This window comes from Apiospora hydei (assembly GCF_038363865.1).
Source record: "Apiospora hydei strain CBS 114990 chromosome Unknown utg000009l_segment0_segment0, whole genome shotgun sequence".
In the NCBI taxonomy this organism is placed as follows: Eukaryota; Fungi; Ascomycota; class Sordariomycetes; order Amphisphaeriales; family Apiosporaceae; genus Apiospora; species Apiospora hydei.
In genome coordinates, this window is record NW_027117368.1 from 787068 (window position 1) to 814854 (window position 27787).

The window sequence follows — 27787 nt, forward strand, 5'->3', positions numbered from 1 at the left end:
TCCTTTCCTTCGTTCTTTAGAAAAAGAGCACCATACCCAGAGCCGAGACCACACTGGCGCCCAAGATGGCATAACCGCCGGACATGACGGACTTCTTGGAGAAGCCCTTGGCCGTGTCCCAGGTGAGGTGGCGCATGCTGTTGATGCCGTGGAAGGCGAAGGGCCAGGCCATGAGGAACTTGAGGGAGCCCTTGACGGCCAGCGGGAGGGAGCCGAAGGCGGCGGCCATCGAGGCCGACTCGATGTGCCAGCCGAGCAGGGGCGCGGCCAGGTACGTGGCGCCGAAGATGTACAGGCCGCCACTGAAGACGGAGCCGGTGATGCGGTTCCAGATCGAGCCGCCGAACCAGGTCTGCGTCGGGTCGTAGACTTGCAGGTGCGGGGAGATGGGCCGTTGGCGGCGCTGGGCGGCGAGGAGGGATTGCGCGTCGTTTTCGGTTATTTTGTTCGTCGAGGCGGGGCTGGATGTGTCGTCGCAAGTTGTCTTGGTCAGTTTGTTGGTCGATGGAGGAGGGGCAGCAGGAACCCCTCGCGCAAAGATACGCAAAGAGAGAGGAGAGGGTAAGATTTCGGCTTACCGGGTCTGGATGGCGTTGATGGCGACGCGAGGAGGTTCTGGGAGAAGAAGACATTGGGCTTGGCTCCTGTTGGCACGGGTTAGCGCTGGTTCTCAGGCTGTTCGGTCTTGTGTGCAAGCAGTGCTGTCGATGGCTCGGTAGGCGATAGAGTCCAGCAAGAAGTAATGCTTCTGCGCTACCGTTGGACCTCAGATCCACTGCCGCCATATCGTCGTCCAAGAGATCGCCCAAATCCAAAGAAGTTCCAAGAGAATCCACAAGAGCCGTTCGTTCACTTACCCTGCTGCAGGGCCCGCACGCCGACTCGAGATACGTTCATGGTGTTGTGATGTGTGTGTTCGACTGCTGCTATAGCTCGTAGTTGTGTCGGGTTCTCCAATGTCTGCCGGAAGTCAAGTCGAGGTCGTGAATTGAAGCAGCAGGTATCTTCAAATGAACATTCAATCGCGAGCGTCAACAGCCTGCATCATCGGGACGATCAATCAAACGACGACCTCCAGACTAAAGCCAGCCCCACATGCTTCCCATCCTCGGCTTTTGGCTGGCCAATGGCACGTCCTCAATTTCTCAGTGAGCTCTCTCTTTCCAATGCCAGTGTCTGCTGCTGCTCGTGGCCCAACGCCTAGCTCAGGGCTCACGTGACTTCCCGGCTTATGGAGCGCTGGGCGGCCACTTATCAAAAAGCAGACTTGGAGCCTCGAGATTTCATCCTTTCCTCTCTTTCCTCTCCAGATAGAACTGAGTGTCCAGATCGTGCAGCGCCTTTGCTATAGGTGTTGCTACTCGGTCAACTTACGGCCTTCTTGGCTGTATGGACGCTCGGAGAGCAAACATACTTGGGAAAGTAGGATCCTTCGTTAATCTCGGCCTCGCGTTACACCATCACGAGTTCGTTTCATTCTGTGATCTACATATCAAAAATTACATCGCCCTGCTGTGTGAAGCCTCTGTGATCTCTGGCTAGATAGATTGACTCCATGCGTGTTGTTCAGGCGTAGTCTTTTAACTCGTCTGAAGTCGCTTGTGGGCATCGACGGGGACTGAAAGTGCAGTTCCTATGTGCTGCGTGTGTTAATGTTCCAAACTGGAATGCCCTCCCAACGGCTACCAACAAGGACGGACGACGCAGGTGAAGAACGCATGAATGTCACCCTATTAGCCGAGTATTACATCTTATGCAGAATGCTTGGTGAAAAGCTCAAACATCCATGAAGCGGCGTAACGTACTTGTGCAAATTTCAGTCCGGATCGAAAACCATTTCTACCAATGTCTGGGACTGGTTATCACGATGGCGCGCCCAAACAGATATCTCACATGGGGAACCTGGCAATTGTATTTGGGTTGTCTGCTTTGGTATATAGACTATCAAAACGGTTTATTCTTTCACATACGACCATATCCTGCTGAATACTAGGGATCCCGTCCGCTCTCCCATATATAAGCAGCAGAGAGTTATCTTACAGACAGGAGAACGGAACTTGGACGGTGCTGAGGGGGCTGTACCGTTTACCCCCGTACCGTTTTCCCTTTTAGGCGTTGAGAGACGGCCGTTCTTTTATACCTTTAATTTATTATTTCTTTTTATAGGTTATTAAAATTCGGCCTAGCCCGGTGTTGTATATAGTAATTCCGCGTTTATAGCTTACCTCGGTTAACGGCTAAAAGCTATAAAGCTATAAAAAAGGGGGAGGTAACGTATTACGACTTATATATTAGTATATAAGTTTCTTTAAGATTATTTAACCGAGACGCGATAAAATGCGACTTTTACTTATTATTTCTTAGCTTTATTAATTTAAGTATTAATGAAATTAAGTTTAAATTAACGCGAACCGTTAAGTCGAGCTCGTTATAAATAAATATTTCGACGAAAATATAGTTTTTTAAGCTATAATTTAAAATCGAGTAAACTTTAAGTATATATAATTTATTTTAAAGGCTTAAGTAATTACGTAAAGTTTTAAAATTAATAAAAACTCGCGTATAAATTTTAAACTTTAATAATTATAACGTAGTTTACTATTAAACGGGCTATATTATTAAGCGAGCCACTTTTTTAATTTCCGATATACTTAAATTTTAAATACGTAATATCTTTATAATTATAATGCCGATTTAATTTAAAAAAATAGAATCGTTTTAATAATTTAAGCGACGCGAAATCTAATAAATCTTTTAAGCGAACGAGCTACTACGAAAGTGTACGACGTTCCCCGAGTTACTTTAAATTACCGAATTAATATAACGATGCTTATTAAGGGTTTAATAGAAACTTAGTAGAACGTACGCGGGTTTATATCGATAATGCGAGAGAGTATTTAAACGAGTAATAGAATCGCACTATTAATAAAGTAATAAAGTAACTAAGTTTTAAATAAATATTAAAGCGTAGTTTATTATATTATAATAAGTCGTTAAAGTATATACTTTATTAATAAATAAAAATTAATGTTTAAATTAATTATTAAGCGAGCGAGAGTATTTAAGAAACTATATAAAAGAATATCCGTTTTTATATTTAACTTCGCTTTTTCACTAATAGTTAACTCGTTAACTTATTCGTCGTTTTAAAATAAGCTTTTAAACCTTAAATTAAAAGTTTATTCGGTATTTTAAAATAAGCCTTTAATTCGTTAATTTACTTAAATTAATAACTATCTCTTTATAATCCGAGTAATTCGTCACGTAACTTATAATTAATACTTATAGCGGTTTTTTTTAATTAGAATTCTTAGTTTCTCTTAACGGGGTATTATATTTTTATAGCCGCCTATGCTTTATTTTTAGCCGTATAAGTAAGCTAGGTTATAATATTATCCCTTTTCTTTTTAAGCCTTTATCTTTAAAGTGCTAAATTTTATAAGTATCCCTTATCGCCTTTTATTAATCTCCGTAAGTTTTCTTTTTTTTTTTAATTATAACGTGGTTTACTACTACGCGACGTATATTACTTAGCGACGCACTTAAATTTAATTTTAATATAATTAAACTTTAACGCGTAATATTTTTATAACTATAATATTTAATTAATCTTAAAAAAATCGAATAGTTTTAATAATTTAAGCGATATAAAACGAACCGAATTAAATAAACTAAAGAGTAATAATAAAAGCTTATAATATATTCGAATTAATTTTATATTATCGAATTTACGGCCGAATTTTAAAACGCGAAATCCGACCGAAACGATATAGATTAAATTTAATTAAAAAAGAAATACTTCGTAAATATATAATTAATTTAAATATCCGAAGGATGCCTCCCGATTTCGCTAGTGTAAAAAATATAGCTAATCTTTTTACCGCGTCGCGCGGCGGCGACCGCGTCGATAAGCACTAGGTTAAACGCTTTATTAACCGTAACCCGAATTTAAAAACTAAAATAAATCGTCGGTACGATTATTAAAAGGCTTTTTATAAAAATTTTAAAATTATTTCCGGTTAATTTACGCTAATCGTGAATATAAAAGCGAAATACGAGATCGTCGACGAAAATATTTAAAATTTTAACGAAACCGGCTTTATAATAAATATAATCGGGTTAATACTCGTCGTAACACGCGCCGAGCGGCGTAGAAAAGCGAAGTTAGTTTAATTTAATAATCGAGAATAAGCAACGGCGATTAAATGTATTAATTCGTAAGGCTAATATATTCCGCCGTTTTTAATCGTTTAAAACTAATATTACCTCGTGAACTAGTCTCGCGAAACCGATTTATTAAGCGATTAAATAATTAAGCCGACTTTTAATAATTAAACTAATAACGAAATAAGCTTAAATTAAATTAAATACTTCGATAAACATATTAAAGCGTAAACGAAAAGTTCTCACCGCCTTTTAATTATCGATAGCTACGAGAGCTATATTTCGGCTAAATTCGAGGTATACTATTAAAATAATAATATTATTACACTCGGTATACCTTTTTATTTATTTCATTTATTTTAATTACTCGATATAATATTTTATTCGGCTTTAAAGCGTACTTATTTAAAAGAAATCGAGTTATTTATTAAAGCCTCGATAAATTATATTATAAAGCTCGAGTTTTTTATCGTTTTTAAAGCCGCGTATTTCGTTATTTTTACGAAAAATAACATTAAATCTAAATTTAACGTTTTTAATTTAATCCTTTATAATCTCGATAAAGTAATTAATAAGTTAAATATACGTCTTCGAACGCTTATACTTAACTTATCCCGTTTAAAAACGGCTAATACCTACGACCCTTAAACGTCGTTTAACCCTTAATAAATAATTAAGCACTTTATTTATATTAAAAAAGGGTAACGTGGTTTACTATTAAGTCGAATATATTATTAAGTCGAATACTTTTATTACTAACCTACTTAATTAAATTTTAACGCGTAATAACTTTATAATTATAATGCTTTATTTATTTTAAGAAAAGCGGATAACCTTAATAATTTAAGCGTTACGAAACGGTTTAATCCGAATTAATTAAAGAGTTACGGCGAAACACTACGTCGTCTTATTATTTACTTTTAGCGACCGACTTTACGGCCGAATCGCACGACGCGAAATCCGACATTTAAAATATAAATTAAATACGATTAAAAAGGAGGTGCTTCGTAAGTATATAATTAATCTAGATACCCGAGGGATGCCTTTAAAGATGGCTGGTGTGGAAAATATGGCTAATCTCCTTATCGCGTTGCGCGGCGGCGACCGCGTTGGTGTTACGACCTAACCTACTTATGCGGCCAAGAAACGAAGCATAGGCAGCCACGGAAGTGCGATACCCCGCCAGGAGGACTAGAGGCCCCAGGGCAGGGAGAGCCGCCACAAGCACCAGCCACAAGTTACGTGACGGATCAGTCGGATTATAAAGGGACAGCCACTAATCTAGGTGAACCAACGAATCAGGGGCTTATTTTAAAATAATAAATAAACCTCTAATCTAAGGCTTAAGAGTTTATTTTAAAATAACGAATAAATTAACGAGCCGACTATTAATAAAGGAGCGAGGCTAAATATAAAACGAATATTTTTTATATAGTTTTTTAAATACTCTCGTTTATTTAATAATTAATTTAAGTATTAATTTTTATTTATTAATAAGGTATATATTTTAACGATTTATTATAATATTATAAGCTACGCTTTAGCATTTATTTAAAACTTAATTATTTTATTATTTTACCGATAGTGTAATTTTATTAACCGTTTAAATACTCTCTCGTATTATTAATATAAACCCGTATATATTTTACTAGGTTTCTATTAAACCCCTAATAGGTATCGTTATATTTTAATTACTTTTGTTTTTACGAGTCACTACTTAGACTTAGAGTAATATTCGATATTATGGCACCTTAAACCCTAGCCGGGAGCGCCGTTAATAACTCTACGGGAGGACCCGACGTCCTCGTAATAATCCGATACCTATAGGTATAATTTAAATAGGTAAAAAACGAAAATACCCAGCTCGTCGAATAGATTACTATTATGCCTACCTTAACTTTTAAACACGGTGAGTTTAAGTTTATACCCTCGTAAACTTACGATAATAAGGGAAAAAAACGTCTAAGGTTTCTTTACGCAGGTTAAAGCTTACCTATGCTTTTATATTTATACTATTACTATTAAATAAAATAAGGTCCTCTACGCCGTAAAATTCTTTTAAAAAAACGTATTTATATAGTTCGAACCTATTATGCGCGATTACTTTAATAACCCCGATAAGGATAATTAAAAAGACGATATTAAAAGACTTTTTCGCAGCTATGTCGAGTTTAAGAAGAAATTAAAGGCTATTTTCGAAAATCCCGATAAAATCCGGACTATAGAGCGAATGCTTATATAACTTAGATAAAAGGGATCGGTATCTTAGTACGCCGCTAAGTTTAAATAAATCTTTTTTAAGATAGAGTAAAACGACGACGACGTTTTAATAATACTCTTTTACGCCGGGCTGCGAAAAAAATAAAAGATAAAATAAGTTAAGAGGATAAACCGAATAATTTCGATAACTACGTCGAAAGGATTATTAAAATTAATAACCGATTGTACGAACGACGACTCGAGCGACGAGGGCACTAAAGATTCCGAGCTAACGATAATAAACTAAAGATTAATAGTGAATAACTTATTTAACGATAAATATTAAAAAAAACCTCTTTTAATTATTATAGCGAACTTATAAACCTCGACGTAATTTAATATAATAAAAACGATAAGAAATAGAACGTTACTTATTATAATTATTAAAAAAAGGATATTACGTTAAGGATTACCGAAATAAGAAGATATTTAAATTAATACTTAAAGGACGATATATTAACGCTATTAAAAAAAAAACCGGCCGTAGTAACTATTAAAGGTAACGAGAAAGTATTATATAGTAATCTCTTTTAAATAGCTTATTACGATAATAGCTATATTATTTACTTGGTAAATAAGGAAAGGACCGGATAGTTCTCTAAGAAACTACGAAAAAAGAAATAAAGAATATAGAATTATAGCTATAATGCGCCGGACGTACGAAATAAACTTTAGCGACTCCGGTTTAAATATTAACGATACCGAGGGACTAATAAACGACCCGGAATAATTTATTAAAATAACTTTAAGTAATTTTATAACCGAATTGTTTAAATACCGGGATTTCGACGTCGATAAATAAATCGTTATACTCGGAATACCTTGCTTAAAATTTAAAGTAAAACGATAATAGCTTATTACGAAAAGATTCGAAAAAGGAATTTACGTTAATTATACCGTTAAAAATAATCTTTAGGTTTCGCCCGTTAATAATATATATTTTATGTTTTTTTAAATTTCGTATATATATAACGGATATATAGAGTATTTCGAGGAAAAGTTTATAAACGAGTGGTTTTCTTAACGAATTAAGCGAATATTTATTATATGTTTATATTTAAATTACTTAATTAAAAAGTTAAGACGTTTATATTTAACCCTCGAAAGGCTTATTTATTAATAAAAGAAGACCCTAAGTGGCTTAAGAAATACTACTTAAAAGAACGGCTATAAAACTAATGTAATTAACCCTAATATATAGTATACGCTTATAATAAAGCCACGGTATTATAATAAGTATACGGAAATGCGATGCCCGAAATATAGCCAGCGATAAGATTAAAGTTACCGGAAGTAATCCGCTATAAAACTTATAACGCGCTACTATCGGCTAGTAGCGCCCTACGACAGCGATTCTTTTTAATAACGGAAAGAGAGACTATTAAGATTATAAAACGAGCTAATCGCTTATTAATAGATAACGATACTCTAATAATTTAATAATATTAAAATAATAATATTATTAAATTTATTTGCTAGTTATAATTCGTAAGACTTAAAAAAAATTAACCCACGAATTATAAGACGATATTATAAGACGTCGCCATTATTAAATTATATATTTATGCCTACGCTTACTTTTAATTAATAAATAACTCTACGCCGATAAAAAGGTATAAAAAAGAGACCTCGGTCGTAGAAGGTAATAATCGGGAAATAGAAGCCGCCGATTATAAAGGGATAATATTAGGCGGGATAAGATAAGTCCTTGTGTTATACGACGAATAATTAAAATATTTACGAGTATATTACGTTAATAATAAGTATAAAAAGAGTTTACGTTAACGCGTTACTCGATAGCGGAGCGTAAAGAAATTATATTTTACCGAGAATCGTTAATAGCTTAAAATTAAAATAGTAAGAAAAGAACGCTCTATATCGATTTAAGACCGTTAATAAAAGACTTATAACGTACGAAAGTGGAAAAATACGGAAAAAAATCGCGAACCTTTTTATTATTATCGAATAACGATATAAACGAATTACGTGTAATATTACGGAAATATTAAGATACGATATAATTTTAGGGATACCCTAGTTATAGGTAAATAATCCTAGAGTTAATTAGAGGACTAGCTGTTTTTAGTGAGATATATTAAAAGGAGCTTAGTCTTTAAGCAGCGTTTATAAAAAAACCCTTAAGTAAGCTAACGATATTTAGAGTTTACGTTATAATTAAAGAGTTAAAATTAAACGTTACTATATAAATATCGGATAATTATAAAGAATTTAGCGATTTATTTAATAAAGAACTAAAGATAAGACTATCGAAATATATACGATAGGATTACGAGATACTTTTTAAAAAGGAAAGAAACTTTACTTTATACCGATATATCGATTAAATTAAGAATACGAATAAGCCCTAAAGGATTATATTAAGGAAAACCTCGCTAAGGGATATATATAATTATTTACGTTATTAATAAGATACTTTATACTCTTTATATCGAAGAAAAGTAAAGACGGAAAACTTAAATAGCGAATGTATATTAATTATTATAAACTTAACGATATTATTATTAAGAATCGATACCCTTGCTTTTAATTAGCGATTTACGAAATAAATTATACCGAGTTAAAATCTTTACGGCTTTAAACTTATCGAATGCTTACGGATTTATTCGAATTAAGGAAAGAAAAGAATAAAAGACTACCTTTAAAATTAAATACGGGCATTTTAAATATTTTATTATGTTTTTTAGTTTAATTAATGTTTTAACTAGTTTTTTAAAGTATAATTAATTATATATTACGAGAGTATATTAATAAGTTCGTTATTATTTATTTCGACGATATTTTTATTTATTTAAAAAACAAAGAACAGTATAAAGAATACGTAAAGTTAGTATTTTAAAAACTGTAAGATATTAACTTACTAATTAATTTTGAGAAAAGCGAATTTTATAAATAATTAGTTACTTTTATAAAATACGTGGTATCTTTAGGAGAAATTCGAATAGAATTTTTTAAAGTATTAGTAATTAAGGAATAGCTTACGCTTATAAGCGTTATAAAAAGTTTAATCGTTTTTTAGATTAATTAATTACTATAGAATTTTTATCTTTAAGTTTAGTAAAATAGCGATACTTTTAATAAACCTGACCCGGAAAGACGAATTATTTCGATGGACGGAAACGGAAGAATCGGCCTTTTAAGATTTTAAAAGAGAATCGCTAGCGAACTAGTGCTTTGTATAGTAAACCTTACCCGACTATTCGAAATTAAAACCGACGCATCGAATTATATTATTAGAGGGCAACTTAGCTAACGGGACGATAGCGGGAAGCTATACCTAGTAATATTCTTTTCGAAAAAGCTGAATAAACTAAAACTCTATTATTAAATTTACGATAAGGAGCTAATGGCCATTATTAAAGCTTTTAAAGAATAGAGGTATTACTTAAGCGGAATAAAAGTATTAATAAAAGTTTATATAGACTATAAAAACTTTATATCGTTCACTATTAATAAGGAATTAAATAAACGATAAGTACGATAAGTAGAGTTTTTATCGGAATTTAATTTTATTATTATTTATCGGAAGGGTAGCGAAAACGAACGAGTTAACGCACTTAGCCGTCGACTAGACTATTAAGAGGAAGTTTTAGCCGAAACCCGAATTATTTTTATATAAAACCAGGATAGTAACCTTATATTATCCCGATAAATTAACGCGACTAGTAATGTAATATACGACGATAAATAAATCGTAAAATTCCGGACGTATTACGAATAAATGAATACTATATAATTTACGCCACTAAAAGCCGGTTTAAAAAACGGCTTAATATATTACCACGGTAAGCTATATATCTTAAAATAATACAAGTAAAAGTTCTTTAAGGAATTCTACGAACACCTCGTATAAAGTTATTAAAAAATTTATAAAACCTGGAAACGAATTATTAAACTATATAACTACGAGAACCTTAAAAACTAAATCGCTAAAACTATAAAAGAATACGACCTCTATAATAAAGCTAAAGTAGCTAGATATCGACCTTACAGAGAACTACGATTAATTCCACCACTTAATAAAGCCTGGAAAATTATCGCCTTAAATTAAATTATTAAGTTATTACCGTTAAAAGAATTATTAACTAAAGTTATATACGATAATATTTTAATTATTACGAATAAATTCACGAAGTATACCTATTTCTTACTATATAAAAAAGTTAGCACCGCCGAGGATTTAATATATACCTTCCTTAAGATAATTACTAGCTAGCATAGGCTACCGGAAACTATTATTTCGGACAGAGACAAGCTATTTATATTTAAGTTTTAAAAATTACTTATAGCATAACTCGGTATTAAACATAAGCTATCCACAGCCTATTATCCGCAGATAAACGGCTAAACCGAACGAATAAACTAAACATTAAAATAATACCTTCGATATTACGTTAACTATAAATAAAATAACTGGGTATAATTATTATTAATAATATAATTTATATATAATAGTATAAATAACGAAATAATATATATATTACCATTTAAAATAAACTATAAGTTCGACCTTAACATTATAAAAAACCCCCTAGAAAGAAAATTAACACCGATAGCGACTATTTAAGTTAAAAAACTAAAAGAATTATAAACATCGCTATAAAAAAACCTTACTTTCCTTTAAAGGAGAATAAAAAACACGCTAATAAAACGAGGTTAAAAAGATTAACCTTTAAAAAAGAGAAAAAGTTTACCTTTTATAACGAAATATTAAAACTAAGCAACTAAGCGAGAAACTAAACTTTAAAAAAATCGAACCATTTAAAATCGTAAAAGTCACTTTAAAAACTAACTATCGACTATCGTTACTAAAAACTATAGGAATACACCCTATATTCTATATCTCTTTACTCGAATTAACACTAGAAAATATTAAACTTAAAACGTAGTTAAAGGTCGAAATAAATTAAAATAAGTACGAAGTTAAAGGGATACTCGATAAAAAACGAGTAAGATAAAAATAAAAGTACCTCGTTAAATAGAAAAGTTACCTATTTAAAAAAACACCTAAGAACTTAAAAAACACTTAAAAACGCCTCCGAAAAGCTTCGGGAATTTAAAAAAACGAGAAATTAATATCGGTACTAAACTAATTAATAACGCTAAAGGCATTATAAAAATAAACGTTAATTACCGCGTCCGCTTTAATACGCTCCGAAATTTTTAACTCGTCGAGGAAATAAAAACTACGCGTAGCCATTTCCGACCCGCGAAATATTAAAGATTCCCGCTGGATACGAATCCGTTCCAGGCGAAGAAAAGCTTTTTAAGCGTTTCGGTAGGCTTTTTTAAAACCTTATTAGCTTAACGAAGAGAATCGCTGGCCTCCCGCTCGGCAATACGAAAACGCTTCGATTTATCCACGATTTAAAAAACCGCCGAAACCGACATTCCCGAACTATTATAAAATAAACTTAAACGAACGTACTCGTAATAATGCGAAGTACCCTCTATTATTTTACACGTCTATTTACGCGATAAGCATAAGGAACACGGTATAACTTTAACACTAAATTTATCGATAAACGTAATAAGGTTATAATATTATTTTATCTTTTTCGATTTAAAACGAAAAAATTTCTTAATACGATTAAATATAATAAATACACATTATAAAAAAATTATAACAAGGAAAAAAAAAAAAAAACTTATAAAAACAATAAAAAGGGATACTTATAAAACCTAGCGCTTTAAAAAACAAAAGCCTAAAAAGAAAGAGGATAATATTATAACCTAACCTACTTATACGGCCAAAAAACAAAGCATAAATAGCCACGGAAGTGCGATACCCCGCCAGGAGGACTAAAGGCCCCAGGGCAGGGAGAGCCGCCACAAGCACCAGCCATAAGTCACGTGACGGATTAATCGGATCATAAAAAAGACAGCCACTAATCTAAGTGAATTAACGGATTAAGGGCTTATTTTAAAATAATAAATAAACCTTTAATTTAAGGCTTAAGAGTTTATTTTAAAATAACGAATAAATTAACGAGCCGACTATTAATAAAAAAACGAGGTTAAATATAAAACGGATATTTTTTTATATAGTTTTTTAAATACTCTCGTTTATTTAATAATTAATTTAAATATTAATCTTTACCTATTAATAAAGTATATACTTTAATAACTTATTATAATATTATAAACTACGCCCTAGTATTTATTTAAAACTTAATTACTTTATTACTTTACCGATAATATAATTCTATTAACCGTTTAAATACTCTCTCGCATTACTAATATAAACCCGCATACGTTTTACCAGGTTTCTATTAAACCCTTAATAAGCATCGTTACAATTAGTAAGCATTAAGCTAGGCGCTTTATCGACCGTAACCCGGACCTTAAGATTAAAATAAACCGTCGGTACGACTATTAAAGGGCTTTCTATGAAAATTCGAAGGTTATTTTCGGCTAGTTTAACTTAGTTATTAATATTAAAACTAAATACGATATCGTCGACGAGGATATATAGAATTTCGACGAGACCGGCTTTATAATAAATATAATCGGGTTAATACTCGTTATAATACGCGTTAATCGGCGTAAAAAAGGCGAAGTCGGTTTAATTTAATAATCGGGAATAATCGACGGCTATTAAATGCATTAATTCGTAAAGCTAATATATTCCGCTTTTTTTAATCGTTTAAAACTAATATTACCTCGCGAACTAATCGCGCGAGAATAGCTTACCGGGCGATTAAATAATTAAACCGACTTTTAATAAATAGACCGATAACGAAACAAGTTTAGATTAAATTAAATATTTCGATAAATATACTAGATCGTAAATGAAAGGTCGCTACCGCCTCTTAATTTTCGACGGCCACAAGAGTTATATTTTAATCGAATTCGAAATATATTATTAAAATAATAATATTATTATTATTAATATACTTCCTTATTTATCGCACTTATTTTAACCTTTCGATATAATACTTTATTCGCTTTTAAAACGTGTTTATTCGAAGGAAATCGAGCTATTTATTAAAGCCTCGATAAATTATATTACGAAGCTTAAGTTCTTTATCGCGTTTAAGGCCGTATATTTTACTATTTTTACGAAAGCTAATATTAAATCTAGATTTAACGTATCCGGCTTAGTACTTTACTATCCGGACGAAGTGATAAGTAAATTAAATGTGTAACTTCGAACGCCTATACCGAAGTAGTCGCGACCCGGGATTTTAAGTATATATAACCCTTAGACGCCGTTTAATTCGTAATAAACGACTAAGCACTTTATTTATATTAAAAAAAGGGTGTTTACCTATTAAAAAAGTTTTTTAACGCTAATTTTAAATGCGGTAAACTAAATAACGAAAAGTATAACCCGAATAGCTTATAAGGTAACTATATTAAAAGATTAAGTTCGCACCTTTTAAAATGTTAATTTAGTTTTTTCGAAGCGCCGGAAAACTAAAAATCACGAGTTTAACTTAAAGGAGCCTTTATTATTAAAGAATCTTAAGCGCTATAAGACGAGAAGGTAAAAGGGAAACGTCCACCGACCGGCGAAGGCGAAAATAGTAGCTCGTCGAAACGATGCGCGACGGGCGGTAGGCGTTATGGCAACTGCGGCGAAACCGGTCATAATGCGCGAACGTGTGAAAAGGATATAGAATTAAATAGCGAATCGGATAGCGAGTAATTTTAATTAATTTAAAGCGTTATAATTAAATAAATTTATATAAAAATATCGAGATATAAAAAAAGTGTCCGACTTAATAATATATCCGACTTAATAGTAAACCACGTTATTTATTTATTAAAGAAGCTCTTTAACGCCGATTTTAAATACGGTAAACTAAATAACGAAGGGTATAATTAAAATAGCCTATAAAATAACTCTTATACGCGATAAAATATATATATTAAAAGAGGCTAATTTAACACTTTTTAAGCGCCGAAAAGCTAAAAAATCACGAGTTTAACTTAAAAAAGCCCTTATTATTAAAGAATCTTAACAGCTATAAAATAAAAAGGTAAAAAGAAAGCGTTTAGCGCCTAATAAAAATAAAAATAAAGGTTCGTTAAAACGAAGGGCGACCGGTGAAAGGCGTTATAGTGTTTACGGCGAAACAGGTCACAATGCGCGAACATGTAAAAAGATATAAAATTAAGCGAGAAATCGGATAACGAGTAATTTTAATTAATTTTAAACGTTATAATTAAATTAATTTATATAAAAAGGTCGAGAAATAAAAAAGTGCGTCGTTAAGTAATATACGTCGCGTAGTAATAAATCACGTTAATATAAAATAAATTATTAATTAAAAGCGAAATAAAAAAATATAAAATAAAATTAAAAAGGTTAACTTTAATAAATCGAGTATTAAATTATAAAAGCGAGCTATTAAAAAGTTAAATATATATATATATTAAAACGTTTAATTTAAAATTAATTATAATTAAACTACTTAAAATAATAACGCTTACGAAGCGAAAATATAAAAAGAAACGGTAAAAGAATTTAAAACCCGAAAATAACACGATACGGTACTAAGCACCGTCCTGGTCCGTTTCGCTTTAATTCGGCTAGTTTTTTATATAGTCCGTGCGGCGGTACTAGGTCTTCCCTTTCTAAAACACTTTGTTGCATAAGGTTGGCGTCCGCCCTCCTCCCAGACAAGAGCTTAGAGAGGTCTCTTACTGTTGGGAGAACGGAACTTGGACGGTGCTGAGGGGCTGAACCCTCTACCCCGCACCGTTTTCCCTCTCCGGCCTCGTGAGACGACCGTTCCTTTGTACCTTTGGTCACCAAAAATTCGGCCCAGCCCGGTGTGTGTGTAGCAATTCATAGCCCGCCTCGGTTGACGGCCAAACACCAATAACGCCATCCAAGAAGGTAGCAAGCCGGGTCAGTTAGCCCCGATCGCGTAAGTCGGGGATGGACTACTGTGAGTGACAGCACACTAATCCCTTTAAGGCAGGCGTGCATTTGCACGCCTGCTCCAGAGCTCTTACCCTCTCGATTATCTGAAGGGTTCTCCAAAAGGGGTGCCACGTGCCTACGCGCACGAACCCCCTTTTGTCGCATGAAGAGGGGCATGCGATTCCCCTCGTAGCTAGCAGAAAAGATAGACAAGAATAACTACAAACCCAGCGAAAGCACACCGATTGAACCCATTTGTACGTACGTACGAAAGCCCATTCAACAGCTTCCGTGGAGGGCTTTCGAGTGTATCCAGCTTCCTAATTCCAAGTGCACTAAATAAAGGAATAATACACTTATTTTCTAGGCACGAGTGCGTAATCTAGTGTAAGCATTCAGCTAGGCGACGGTAGGGTCTGAGGTAGCGGGGGTTCAAAGCCTTAGTTTTCGCATCTATCTACCGGGTCGTTCTCATGTCATATATACAGGTCCTTGGTGTCTGAGCGCATACCAATTCATCCCTTCTGAACATGCGCTCACTGCATAGGGCACACAAGGCCTTCCCAAACCTTGGTGTGCCTCCATCTCGTGCTGAACCATACTGCCACATCAGATTGGTTGCTTACATCTAGTAATTAATGAATATTAATTTTCAGCGTGACGACTTGTCTAAATAAAATTACTTAAAACGAGATGCAAGGTCTATAAATGAGGGTAAATGAGAAAACAGGAATAAATAAGCCCAAGAAAAAGGGATGCGTTAAGGGGGAGGACATGAATGGATATGGTATACAGACAGCCTGCTGCAACACATATGGAACAAAACGGGTAAACAATAGCCTGTTAGGGTGCTGCCTAGAACAGTAGCAGTGCATTTTTACAACTCTGTAAGGCCCCTCTGCCTAATCTAACGACCAAACCGACCAGGCTCTCAGCGACGCATGGATGACCCGCCGTTCGGCAGTAGATAGAAAATGAATATCAACAGCACCAAAACCAATAGAAAGACCAGGGAGCCCAACCCTACCACCAAAACCATCCAGGCTCTATCCATGGGATGTGCTTGAGTTCGACCGGTATTGCGATCACCTCTTTGGGCCAGGGTGGCGGCGACACGACGCTTGCCGCTAAAGGCGGGCTTATGCCGCTTCTTACCAAGGGGGCTATACGAGGTCGGGAAGCGGGACGGCGGCGGAGGGGTTGGCTGGTGAGCTGGGCACGCTGAGCTCGGCCAAGGTCTGGCATTGTCTCACGGTCAGAATCTTGTCCCAAATTGTCCTCGCCCGCGGACTTATCAATTACTGGGGAAGCCAGCCCAACGTTGATGTCATGCTCACTGACAGCGTTGGCTCGACTTTGTCCTCGTTCTTCCAACTCATGCGCGCCGTCGGAATGCCGAACGTTGAGCCGATCTCTCGAACCTGGGCCACTACTTGACCCGCCCGCACTTTCGTATGCGACTGTAGTGTTCAGGCGTGGCATCGAGGTTTTTATCTGCAATTCCTCGGCTGGCAAGGCCGTCAAACTCTCAGGAGCATTGTCGCGCGACCTGGCCACTCCCTTTTTGTCCCCTTGGGCATCAATCCCCTTCCCTTTTCCGCTATAGTCATTGAATGGGCGGATTTGCTTACTATCGGAAGGATCGAGAGGCCCCAACGGATTGATGTCGCTGACAACTCTGTTCAACACACTGCTCTCTGGTGTCCAGGTTTGAGTACTAGAAAACAACGAAGACGCTGGTCCCGATGATTGCTCATTCTGCTCTGCTGAAGTTGGTGCCAAAGTCGTAGTGGCAAACTCCTTCGCCTTATCTTTACGAAGGACTCTGTGCGGCGTTCCGATCAAAACACCAGCGAGTGACCTATCCCAGGAATGTTGCACCGAAACGGGAAGGGACTGCCCTTGCCGATACGACTTCCGAGTAATTTTCCGGATTCGTGACTCGTGGTGTTTATCGCGTGAAGGCAACTGGCAATCTGAGAAAACGCTATCTGGCATGTCCAGGTGGAAATTCTCAACCAAACACCAGGATCTGCCCATCTTTCTTCCGCGCCGCTCTACCAGATGTTCCAACAAAGAAATGGACACGGAAAGTACCTCGCGGCTATGGGGGCATCGCAGTTCCAGTAGCAATATTCACATGGATTTTCCCTGGCTCTTGGGGTTGGTTCCAACAGATCGCCAAAGTTTTTGCCAAAAAGCACGGGTGCGTCGATCCATTTGAGGAAGTTCCCCCATCCGCGGCCCTCACGCTCAAGCTTCGTGACCAAAGGATCGGTGTGGATACTTTCCTCGACGATTTGCATGAAATCATAGCCTACCAGCTTCTGGGCTAACGAAAATCGAATGCGATATCCAACGCTAGTCTCGCTCCGTCTGTCAGACACGTGCCCAATCATTTGTTCAAGTATGTCCAGCCTGTCTTCTACAACGTCCCTAAGGCGGTAGGTGTCCTCTTCTTTCGCAGCACTTGGATCGTCTCGTTTGGTGTGTTCCCCTGACTGACCTACTTCGATACGCATGTTATCGTAGTCTTTGAGAAGTTCAAGAGCTGTCTCTGCATCGACATTTTCTGGAGGAAGTTCCCCTTTGATCGTCAAGACTGGGCCGGCACCATTTGACTGAATAGTCCTCAAGTAAGTTTGGATCAAATGCAGAAGCGCCTGAATAGCATAGACCAGCCAGGCCCTTTTGCTTTGGACATCGTACAGGACCACGTAGTGGTTCTTGAGCTTCTCCAGATTCTTGAAGTATACCTTTGCTTCGGCTGGGTTGTGTAAAGGCTTTTCTCTGTTGCCACGAGAGAATGTGCCGCTGCATCCAATGATCTTGCTCAATGATATCTGAGCCTTCTCACAATGAATATCTTCTGTTGGCGAACGTAGACAGGAGTATCCGATGAGGTAATTAGCATTATTACTGCCTAATGATAACAAATTAGTGCTTTGTTGGTTGTGGCTTCATCTGAACTTACCAGTGTGGCTTGTGAGCTCTTCAGTCCATCCAACAATGTGACGGGTGTGAAAAGCGGCAATTGGCTGCAATGAGCTCACCTCCTTCAAGCTGCCAGAACTAATGCTGACTCGTTCATCCGAGAAGGATATTGGTAACCCATCCGAATTTTGAACGAGGTGCCAGAAAATACAATCTTGTACAACTGAGGTTGCATATAAAAGCGTGGAGAACCCCTTAACTATCAATGTACTGCAAAATGAAGTCACACGATTGGCGCAGGCGAGAGCTGCCATCATCTCCAAGGAAATCTCCAATCCAGGTCTTCCCTCGGGCCGTTCTGGGATTGGATATCCTTCAGTAACCTGGCAATGCCGAAAGAAAGGATACCAACAATGTCTAGTGCTGACTGGGGGTCTTTTCGACTGAGAAATGAATGTATGTAATCGACCTGGCATTCAAGAGTACCAATGATCTCGTTGCCTGAAGGGCGTGATGGCAAAGCTTGATTCAGAATGAAGCGGTCGTTCTGCACCTTGGCGGCCGATAACGCTACTGAATGCGAAACTTGTGTCTGAAGTGCGGACGACAACCAAAATAGTTGTTGGGCAATTTCCGCCAGTTCAAACTCTATTCCGGTAGCTTCAAAGTAGGTGGTGTCTTGTTCGATATGCGCAGATATTGCGGTATTGTTATTGAGCAGTCCTTCAAAAGTATTAATATGTTTCACTACCTCCTTAGAGATTAGGCGGGATCACTTGCTTTTATAGGGTTTTCCTTTATTTACCCATAGGTCTTCGAAGAATTCAACCAGGTCCGAGCCAGTTGATGGCCAAACTGCGATCATATAATCTCTCAAGGAAGTCGCATAGACCTTGTGGTGGTCTCCTGTCAGGGTGATGACTCGCCCAATGATCCCCAGATACCTTCATCGGAGTATTGTTGTTGCTCCATGAAGGTGACCAGGTTCCATCGAAGCTTGAAGTGGACGGAATATTGGTTCGGTTTCCTCCTTCTGCTGAGCTTCCTGTAAGCTTCTGGTGTGTTCTTGCGCAGCATACCCAACATCCAGGCTCTGTGACTCTCCATTGTGTGTGGGTCAATTCCATTCATTCGAATTTTCCGCCGGGCCGTGTTAATAAGCCAAGAGTAAGCCCCTGACTCGCGTAGGCCCTGTTGACCTGACTCTAATTGCTCTTCAATTGAATTTGGCGGCGGAAATGACTGGTCTGGCTCTTCTGTCGGCGAAGAGGGCAAATCTGTCTCTTCGTTCAATAGCAGGTCCTTTTGCCAATCGACGATATTGCCTGCATAACTAAAGTGAGACGGCTCGGGAGGTGCCCGAAGTTCGTCGTCATCGCTATCGTTGTCACTGAAACTCAACTCCTCATCATAAGATATATCTCCGCATAATTGATTCGTGATAGTCCTGTCATGAATATATATCAGATCTCTAAGTCAGGTGCAAAGAGGATGAATCCTGAATTAGCACTTACCTGCTCATTTTATGGGCAACATGCATCATGTTTCGGAAAATGGGCCTATCCTCTTGGTTTCCCAATCGTAGAGCGAACTCTTTAAGAAGAGTTGGAAACTGTGTTATAATCCAGGCACATTCAGAAGATAAGAGATCTTGCCGGATCTCGTTAATAAGTACTTTACTGTACTTATTTTGAATAACCACGACAGTATCGGCGCTGGAGTATTGATCATCCATGGCGTCACCCCGATACCAATCAAAGTCTTGTACGCCGTCGATTCGGTGTCCAGCCGTCCACCAGGCACAGATGATTCTGTACGATCAGTGAACGAGTTCGAATTGGATAACTATGCCATAGTGGTTAATCGCATATTCAGCAATATTATGTATAGACTTACGATTGAAGGCCCAGACAGAACGTTATCTTGCTCGACTTTCCCCAAATTAACTGGATCCTTCCAGTAAGTTGTATTTTTGCGGCAGGACTCCCGAAGCACCCTCAGCCTTTCAGCAACTCTGTCTGACTCATACCGCTGCTTCGGGTTGGGATTCAGCATATGCTCCTCGATGAGCTCCAGGAAGTCTAGGATGTATTGGGTGCAATTCCGATGATCTCGCAGCCGTTGAATCCACCCTTTGACCTGTGGCTTGATCACGGGGGTCGGTTTACCGGATTTCGCCTCGATCTTGAAGAAGGTATCTAGTTTGAAGGCGGGATCATGAGGGTCCGGTTCCGATCTCGCGTCCACGAATTGAACGTCGACGGAGTAGAAGCCTTCGATATACCAAGTAACGAAGTCCAGATAAGCACATCCTAGTGAGAATATGTCGGATGTTCGAGAAATCTTGCTATTGGGCATATCAAACTCCGGTGCGCGGTACGTCTCCGTTCGACCCATAGTGTTTAGATCTTGGGCCGAGCGTGATATCTTGGTATGCAGACGGGCGAGCCCAAAATCGTTCCTACAGTAATACCCCAGTCAGTATTTTCTGTCGGATGACGCTGTTTGGCTATAGTAATGGTTGATAGGGGAACGTACAGTACTAATCGGCTTTGGGCTTTAAACCACAGGATGTTTTCGGCTTTAATGTTTCCATGACGGCTATACAGCTCTTTATTATCGTTCTCGATATTAAGAAACCTAAGTTGATTCTTGCGCTCGTTATGGAAGGCTTGTAGGGCGCTGGCTAGTCGGTAACACTGATCTGACATCCACTTGGACAGGTTGGCTCCGCGGTCCAATACGTCGTTCAGTTTCCAGAAGTCCCAAAGGGTCCCGTCCGCCCATGGAAACAAGAGGTAGTATTGTGTGCGGTTAGTCACGGAGCTGCGTATCTCGAAACTGGCCAGGAGCTTTACAAGATGTTCATTGTCGTTTGCGATAAATGCCAGAAGTGAGGCAAGCTCGTTGCTGAACATAGTCTGGTCCGATGTATTCAGCTTTTTCAAAGCGAAGAACTGGTATTTCTCGCCGTTCTATATATCAAAGTCAGTCAGACGACGTTCGATCGAAATGAATTTCCACCATCCAAATACGGAGATGTGTTTGTACTATACTTCGTACAAAACTCAGGGGCCATGTCATGGACTCACCTGTGCTCCAAAGTCAAAGTGTTCAGGGTGTAGCTCCACGCGCGTTACCGTACTGAACCCACCGTCCTGGGCCCCTTGTGACCTAGAAGAATTTGCATTGGCTGCCTGGCGACTCCGACTTGTAGCACTTCCGGGATCCTGGACTGAACTCGAAATTATTGGCAGTATATCGCCTTCGTTGAATATATAATGATAATGCAGTCCCGGCATAGGTGTGCCCGGCTTCGGTGGCTTCGGTGGCTCCGGCTTCTTAAAATAAGGTGCGTTGAGGTAATATGCCCACGCGAAGAAATCCCTGCGGTCTCTGATGCTGATATCCCCCAGGAATGTGTGTCCGGTATTGCATTTGGGATTCTGGCATTTCAATGGATTTATGATGTGGTTTTGGTCGAACACGGGAGGCAGGCAGACGTCGCTTACGCCTTTAGACACCAAGTCCAGGTAGTTGTTGACCGCGTTGACGCAAATGAGAGCCGCCAGGAGCTTCACGCTTGGTCTCCTGTATACACCATCAAAGAGCCCACCATGAAAGGCTACATGCACGAACGCCTCAAGATCGCGGCCGTTGAAAGGCGCAAGGCCGGCAACAATGGCACGTACACGCTCAGGGGTCACGATGCGGCGGAACCGTTGCCGTGGCAAAAAGTTGGCCGTGGCACCACCCCATGCCGGTTTCTCGACAGAGCTCCACAGCTCTGTTGACAACTTCGCCGTGAGATCCTTCCAGTTCTGATTCGGATTGCTTCTGGGGTTGGAACGGGGTCGGCTGAGCATTGGTACGTCCTTGTCGAAGAAAGCATTGCCTCGGTCATAGCAACGCTGAACCCTAGGGTCGTCAAGCCCTGCCTTACTCCTCCAAGGAATGGTGGGCTGGGTCATCGTGGAGTAATCAGGCTGGCAGTGTGAGGATAGTTGTGATGACACGCAAAGCTGCAGATCCCAATAGGGGGGAGAATCGCGGTGGAAGAGAGTTCAAGTGAAGCGGGCGTTGCAAGGCGAGCAATCATATGTAAGTAGGGAAACAGATCGCATTTGCGAGATCAGCGACAGCTTCATCTCTCCAATCCTTCTAGACTCCCTAGACTCCCTGAGCCGGCCATGGGCAGCTTATTATGCGCGTCATTCCAGCCTGCTTCAATTGAGCCGCATTCTCCAATAGTTTTTATGGTCCCATTTGATCCCAGAATAGTCAATATCAAGGTCAGATTATGCCTCTGATACTGGGGTGTTGATATGCTGCGCCAGGTTGCCTGGCTTGCATCTCGATCATCACGCCAATCACCATGGCTTACCCCACACCATCACACCACTCAGCTCAGATACAGAACCATCCTGGCGCACTCGCACACAGACGGTCATAACAATTCATCGCCAATCTTCCCGTTTGAATCCTGAGAACGTCCTGAGCCACTCGATCGCTCGGAGACTCACAAATCTGGAATGTTCCTGGTTGATGTCATTTTGCCAATCATCGCAAGTGTTAGGGTTAGCGACAGCGACATACGCATGGGATTGGTTTCGGGGAGAGATTCGGCTAAGAGCCAATAACTTCACCATGTTGGCTCGTCTGGGCAGGATTCTGGGTTGCGGTGGTGGTAATGCGCAATGGAGGTTGGTGGCGTCAGGAGTCTATAGGTCTGGATTGGAGGCATTGCTTATGAAATTTGAAATAGGCTGATCTAAGAGCGCTCGGAAGAAGAAGGGAAGAATAGAACTACTGATTCAGGCACGCAGATGCACTAAGCAAGCGTGGGCTGACAGGCTGACATGTCTGCCTGGCAGGTTTTTGCGATCGCGACCCTACTTACCCGGTGGCGCAGGGCCAGGGTAGGGAAAACGCCTAACGCACCCGCATGCAACCTCCCTGAACACGATTCCTTTCCTGCAACTGGAAAAACCATCCCCAGCCCCACCCTCGGTCACAACACATCATTCCTCCGTGTGCCTACGTGAATCTTTTCCGCTATCGGCTTTGCGCCTTATTCGTCTTGCTTTTGGCGAGTTACTGTAGGCTAATAAATTCACCATGCGATATGTTGCGAGGCTTTAGCGTCTGCCACGACACATTGGGCTTTAGTAAGTGAGCTCCATTCAATGCACTAGGGAATGCCTCAATGTAGGCCAGATTTGAATTAGAACAGCCTGATGATGATGATGATGATGATGATAGTCAATTTATGGTCCGAACCGAGACCTGGGTCTCATGCAGGCGTTGGTGCTATGCTAGTTCCCAACACACCAAGATAAAACAATCGCATCATAACGGTGAGCAGCCGCATGAACTTAGTTGCAGTTGGTATACACCATACGGAGACATATTTCAAGCTGTTCTTCTCTGCCTCGTTCCCATTTCCACAGGTCTTAGCAGTTTAAATAGAGGGAAAGATGGTCGCTACTATTCATACTATCTAGTTTTAAGGTGCAAGTGCATGTTGATAACCAAGCCGTGGGAAGGAAGCTTGCAGTTGAGCGCCTACAGTGCTCCTTGTACAAATATAAGATCAGGCGTATAGGCGCATTTCCAGTCGAAACACGTCTTTGTTAGGCTGAGCCTCGAATAGTCGAGATTATACTGCATATAGGCTCCTAGGCATAGTCCGGGGCGCCACCTCGTATATACGACCTCCTTTTCGTCAGCGTCGGCTTGTTGTAATAGGGCAGGAGACGTCATTAAGGCTGTGTTTATAGGAAGGCATCTCCGTCTCTTCGCCCGGGAGCCTTGCCAGCGCGACGACGAGTGCAGCAAGGCCACTAAATAGCCACAGTGAGACTTGGCGGTCTAGCAAGCCGGTAAGTTTACCGAAAAAGTAGCCTTTAGCGGTAGTGCTAGACTCTAACGTAATACACTCATTGCAAACGGGCGTTAAAGATACACGAGGGTTGTACGAAAGCAGTTAAGCGACCGTGGCAACGCGGAGTATTACGTTTCAATGTTTAAAATCATCATCCAATAGGAATTGCGTTCTAGAAATAAACAATCCTAAGACGCCGAAAATAACCATAGCGATGCGGTGGAGCAAGCCATCAAAAGGCTAGGTATATGTTTATCAGGGCGTCTAGTTCAAAGTTAAGCGTAGTTGGGCCACTCGAAACAGCAACGCCCACGAAGCGAAGGTACAAAAAAACGGTAAAAGAATCTAGAAACCGAAAATGGCGCGATACGGTACTAAACACCGTCCTGGTCCGTTTCGCTTCGATTCGGCTGATTTTTTATATAATCCGTGCGGCGGTACTAGGTCTTCCCTTTCTAAAACACTTTATTACACAATATTAGCGTCCGCCCTCCCCCAGACAAGAGCTTAAAAAGCCGAATTAGTACTAGGGTCGGTAACGACCTGGGAATCCTCGGTGTTGTATGTTTTTATTTATTTATTTATTTTGTCCTTTTGCCACCCTTGTCTTAGTTCTTTCCACAGGATCTAATCGCTCGTGCGTGTATGCGCTTTGCAGACTCTCTTGGTAAGAACCAACGAACATGGTCGACAAGTGACCATTTAGTAAAGGCCAATCCTCGGGGAGTGACGCTTTTGCGCTAAGCTAGAGCAGGAGGTGGTGATGTGTGCAAGATGTTCGAAATACTGTAGTGAAACAACGAATCTGATGTGTCGTTTGCCAAGTTCTTCGCATTGTTAAGCTTTTGGTGTAAAGGTCATTTGAGTGTATAATGAACGTATTTGGCAACGTGGGGATTCGGAAGCAGGTCGTGGCAAACTGCTGTTATAACAGGGCTTCACATGGAGCTGATGATGTGGTGAGCCCGGCGTCCAGGCGGTGCTGACGCATAAGCTACATATCAGTCTGGAAAGCTAAGTCGGAAGACCAAGAACTTCGTCGGCTCAGCCAGTTGGTTCTGGTTGGTGTCTATTTCGGAGGCCTACTCGCGTCGTGCTACACAGCCAACAATAACCGGACGTGGCGCTGGAAGCAAGGACATCCGGAGGATGCGAGGGCAGCCTGAGCCCTTACGTCGGTTGTGTTCTGACGAGAACGCCACGGGCTGAGCTACTTCTGATCTTCCTTCCCGTTGTCACCGTTGCTCTTCCTTATCCATTCGCGGCTACTGCTACAGAGTGACCCCCCAATACGACTACAGATCAACACTACACATCGCCTCTGGACATCACAAGCCTCCCACTTTACGATCCATCTCTAAACCGGTCAGGAACTTCATCTGCCGATGTATCCGTATCCTGAGGTTGCACTCTCGTTTCCAGTGCGGCACAGTTGGCCCTAAAGGCGTAGTGCCATTCGCCGGTGCGGTGTGAGGTAGAAGCAAGGAGTTCGTTTAGAGCAACCCGGCATGCCGTCTGCTATGCAACCAACATCCAAACAAACGTTCCGATCTGGGCTCAGACCTCAGAATTTGGACGTAAGCTTAACCAGTACCGACAACAGCCCACCCCCTCTGAAGTTGAAGCTCTCAACCTGAAACTCAGTTTCTACGCGATCGTTGTTCAATTCCACGAACTGCATTGCCTGCTCTCTCCGTTTCTCTACCACCCTTAGACTCCAGCATCGTAGCTCTCTCAGCAACCATGGCGTCGTCCAACAACACTCCCAGAATTGTCGAACTGGCTGCTCAGATCAGTGCTTCTGTCAACAAGTTCGAGACGCTTCTGTCGGACCAAGGATTGCCATCTCCAACCTTTGACGAGGACAGCCCTCCGTCATTTCCCGACGACATGTACAGTCTCCGTGCCCAGATACTGGATGCGACGGCCGAGCTCAACGAAGTGCTCACAGAGCCTCTGATGCTGATTTTCAAGTTCGCTGCTGTAAGACCTCCCTCCTTTTGACCGAACCCAAGGCCCGCTCGCTCCATTGGATCTATAATCAAGTAAACCTTTTCCGTCAGATCTCCAACCTCATCAGTCTCGACACGGTCTGTCGGCTCGGCATCCTGGATATGGTGCCGGCCGGCGGCAAGCTCTCCTTCGCAGAGGTTGCCGGAAAGACGGGCCTGTCCCACGCCGAGGTCAGACGCGTGCTTCGCCACGCGATGGCCATGCGTGTCCTGCAAGAGCCGGAGCCGGAAATGGTGGCGCACACCAAGGTCTCCAAGTTCATGAGCCTCCCGCACATCCAGGCTTGGGCCCAGTTCGAAGGCAAGGATACATGGCCAGCCTGCGCCAAGGTGAGTGAATAGGTAGGCAGGATATGAGCCGACACGGTATGCTGATAGTCATCGTAGGTGGCGGACGCGCTTGAGAAATGGCCAGCATCCGGCGATATCAAGGAAACTGTGAGTGCACATAGGGGTTTCTGCAGCTAGGCCTTGGGCTAATTCTGCTACCTATAGGGCTTTGCTCTTGCCAATAACGGCAAGTCGGTCTTTGAGGTCCTTCATGCCGACCCTGAGCGGGCGATGCGCTTCGGAAGTGGCATGAAATCCCTCGACCATGTTCCAGGCTGCGGCGACATGTTAGTCTCGAAGGCCTACGACTGGGCATCTCTTGGAAACTCGCACATTGTGCATGTCGGCGGGTCCCGGGGTGTAGTTGCCATGGACCTCGCCAAGCACTTCGAGAAGACGAGATTCCTGGTCCAGGACGGGCCGATGATGATCAAGGGAGCAGAAGTTCCCGAGGAGCTCCAGGGGCGCGTTGACTTCATGGAACACGAACTCTTCGCGCCACAGACAGTCCAGGCTGATGTCTATTACTTCCGTATGGCCTTCCGCAACTGGAACGACGAGAACGCTGTGAAACTCTTGAAAGCGCAGGTTCCTGCTCTACGACGCGGGGCCAAACTCCTCATCCAGGATAAGTGCATGACTCCGCCAAACACGGTTCCGATCAGTGAAGAGCGAATTCAGAGGTAACGTTATACCACACTCTCTGAAGGTGTCGTCGACTTGACTATCGCTACCAAAAGACTGACCATAATTGCTGACCTGACGGGACTTATGATGATAGGGCGATTGACATGAGTTTGAAAACCTTCTTCAACAGCCGCGATCGATATCTGGACGACTGGAAAGCTTTGCTGGCAGCCGCTGATGAGAAGTTCGTCCTCCATAAGGTGGTGCAGATCGAAGGATCTCTACTGTCGATGCTAGAGGTTCACTGGGATGTGTCTAGCGTCAAGGCCTAAAGGAGTAGCCGTCATACTTGGGTAACGTCAAGCTGAAGTGCCTCAGTAATCTCAACTAGAGTTTACCACGAGGTGCTAGAAGAGTTGTCCTCTTGAGTATTGTGCTACAAAGTGTGAGCGTTTCGGCTTCGGAAGTGGGTTTTAGGAAGGAGAAGATGGGTAGGCTTGGCCCGTCCCGGACTTGTATGCTACTTGCGCTCAGTATGGGTGCCGCAGTCGTACTTGATATTTTAGCTGGCGGTTTCGGGCCGCATGGTCATATGCTTTCGAAGCTGCTTATCTGATGAGCCCGGCCTATTTATCACCCCTGCACGGTCACACATATAAATCGTTCCTTAGTGTGGTAGTTGAT

General features: G+C 40.4%; 4 protein-coding genes across 4 annotated transcripts; 1 reads left to right on the top strand and 3 right to left on the bottom strand.

Annotated features, from left to right (window-relative positions):
• Positions 1-16: 16 nt before the first annotated feature.
• Positions 17-897, bottom strand: PG997_012007 (succinate dehydrogenase cytochrome b560 subunit; the record flags this gene model as incomplete). Its single annotated transcript, XM_066816322.1, has 3 exons — positions 17-528; positions 579-644; positions 858-897. The coding sequence occupies 3 exons, from the start codon at positions 895-897 to the stop codon at positions 17-19; spliced, it is 618 nt and encodes a 205-aa protein (XP_066662014.1).
• An 18262-nt stretch (positions 898-19159) lies between these two features.
• PG997_012008 (uncharacterized protein) lies at positions 19160-19357 on the bottom strand (the record flags this gene model as incomplete). The annotated part of the gene is made up of 1 exon (XM_066816323.1): positions 19160-19357. The coding sequence occupies one exon, from the start codon at positions 19355-19357 to the stop codon at positions 19160-19162; it is 198 nt and encodes a 65-aa protein (XP_066662015.1).
• An 835-nt stretch (positions 19358-20192) lies between these two features.
• On the bottom strand, positions 20193-22221 carry PG997_012009 (kinase-like domain-containing protein; the record flags this gene model as incomplete). Its single annotated transcript, XM_066816324.1, has 4 exons — positions 20193-20196; positions 20280-20711; positions 20789-21225; positions 21343-22221. The coding sequence occupies 4 exons, from the start codon at positions 22219-22221 to the stop codon at positions 20193-20195; spliced, it is 1752 nt and encodes a 583-aa protein (XP_066662016.1).
• Positions 22222-25877: 3656 nt separating this feature from the next.
• On the top strand, positions 25878-27435 carry PG997_012010 (uncharacterized protein; the record flags this gene model as incomplete). The annotated part of the gene is made up of 5 exons (XM_066816325.1): positions 25878-26117; positions 26198-26476; positions 26534-26584; positions 26642-27159; positions 27258-27435. The coding sequence occupies 5 exons, from the start codon at positions 25878-25880 to the stop codon at positions 27433-27435; spliced, it is 1266 nt and encodes a 421-aa protein (XP_066662017.1).
• Positions 27436-27787: the final 352 nt, after the last annotated feature.